This window comes from Fukomys damarensis, unplaced genomic scaffold (genome assembly GCF_012274545.1).
Source record: "Fukomys damarensis isolate Sample0158 unplaced genomic scaffold, DMR_v1.0_HiC HiC_scaffold_8, whole genome shotgun sequence".
Classification (NCBI taxonomy): Eukaryota; Metazoa; Chordata; class Mammalia; order Rodentia; family Bathyergidae; genus Fukomys; species Fukomys damarensis.
In genome coordinates, this window is record NW_022900920.1 from 14,120,524 (window position 1) to 14,120,762 (window position 239).

The 239-nt window shown below is 65.3% G+C and overlaps 1 protein-coding gene across 1 annotated transcript in view; it reads left to right on the plus strand.

Moving 5' to 3' along the window:
* Nkx1-2 (NK1 homeobox 2) overlaps positions 1 to 239 on the plus strand; it is a 5,245-nt gene that overhangs the window by 2,456 nt on the left and 2,550 nt on the right. Inside the window, 1 exon segment of the mRNA XM_033761371.1 lies at positions 2 to 239. This exon segment is cut by the window's right edge and continues 2,550 nt beyond it. Within this exon segment, the coding sequence (XP_033617262.1) occupies positions 2 to 239 (238 nt within the window).

The window sequence follows — 239 nt, forward strand, 5'->3', positions numbered from 1 at the left end:
CCGGCGTGCGGAGCCCAGCAGCGCCAAGCCCAGGCGCGCGCGTACCGCCTTCACCTACGAGCAGCTGGTCGCCTTGGAGAACAAGTTCCGGGCCACTCGTTACCTATCGGTGTGCGAGCGCTTGAACCTAGCGCTGTCGCTCAGCCTCACAGAGACGCAGGTTAAAATCTGGTTCCAGAACCGCCGTACCAAGTGGAAGAAGCAGAACCCGGGAGCCGACGGCGCGGCGCAGGCGGGAG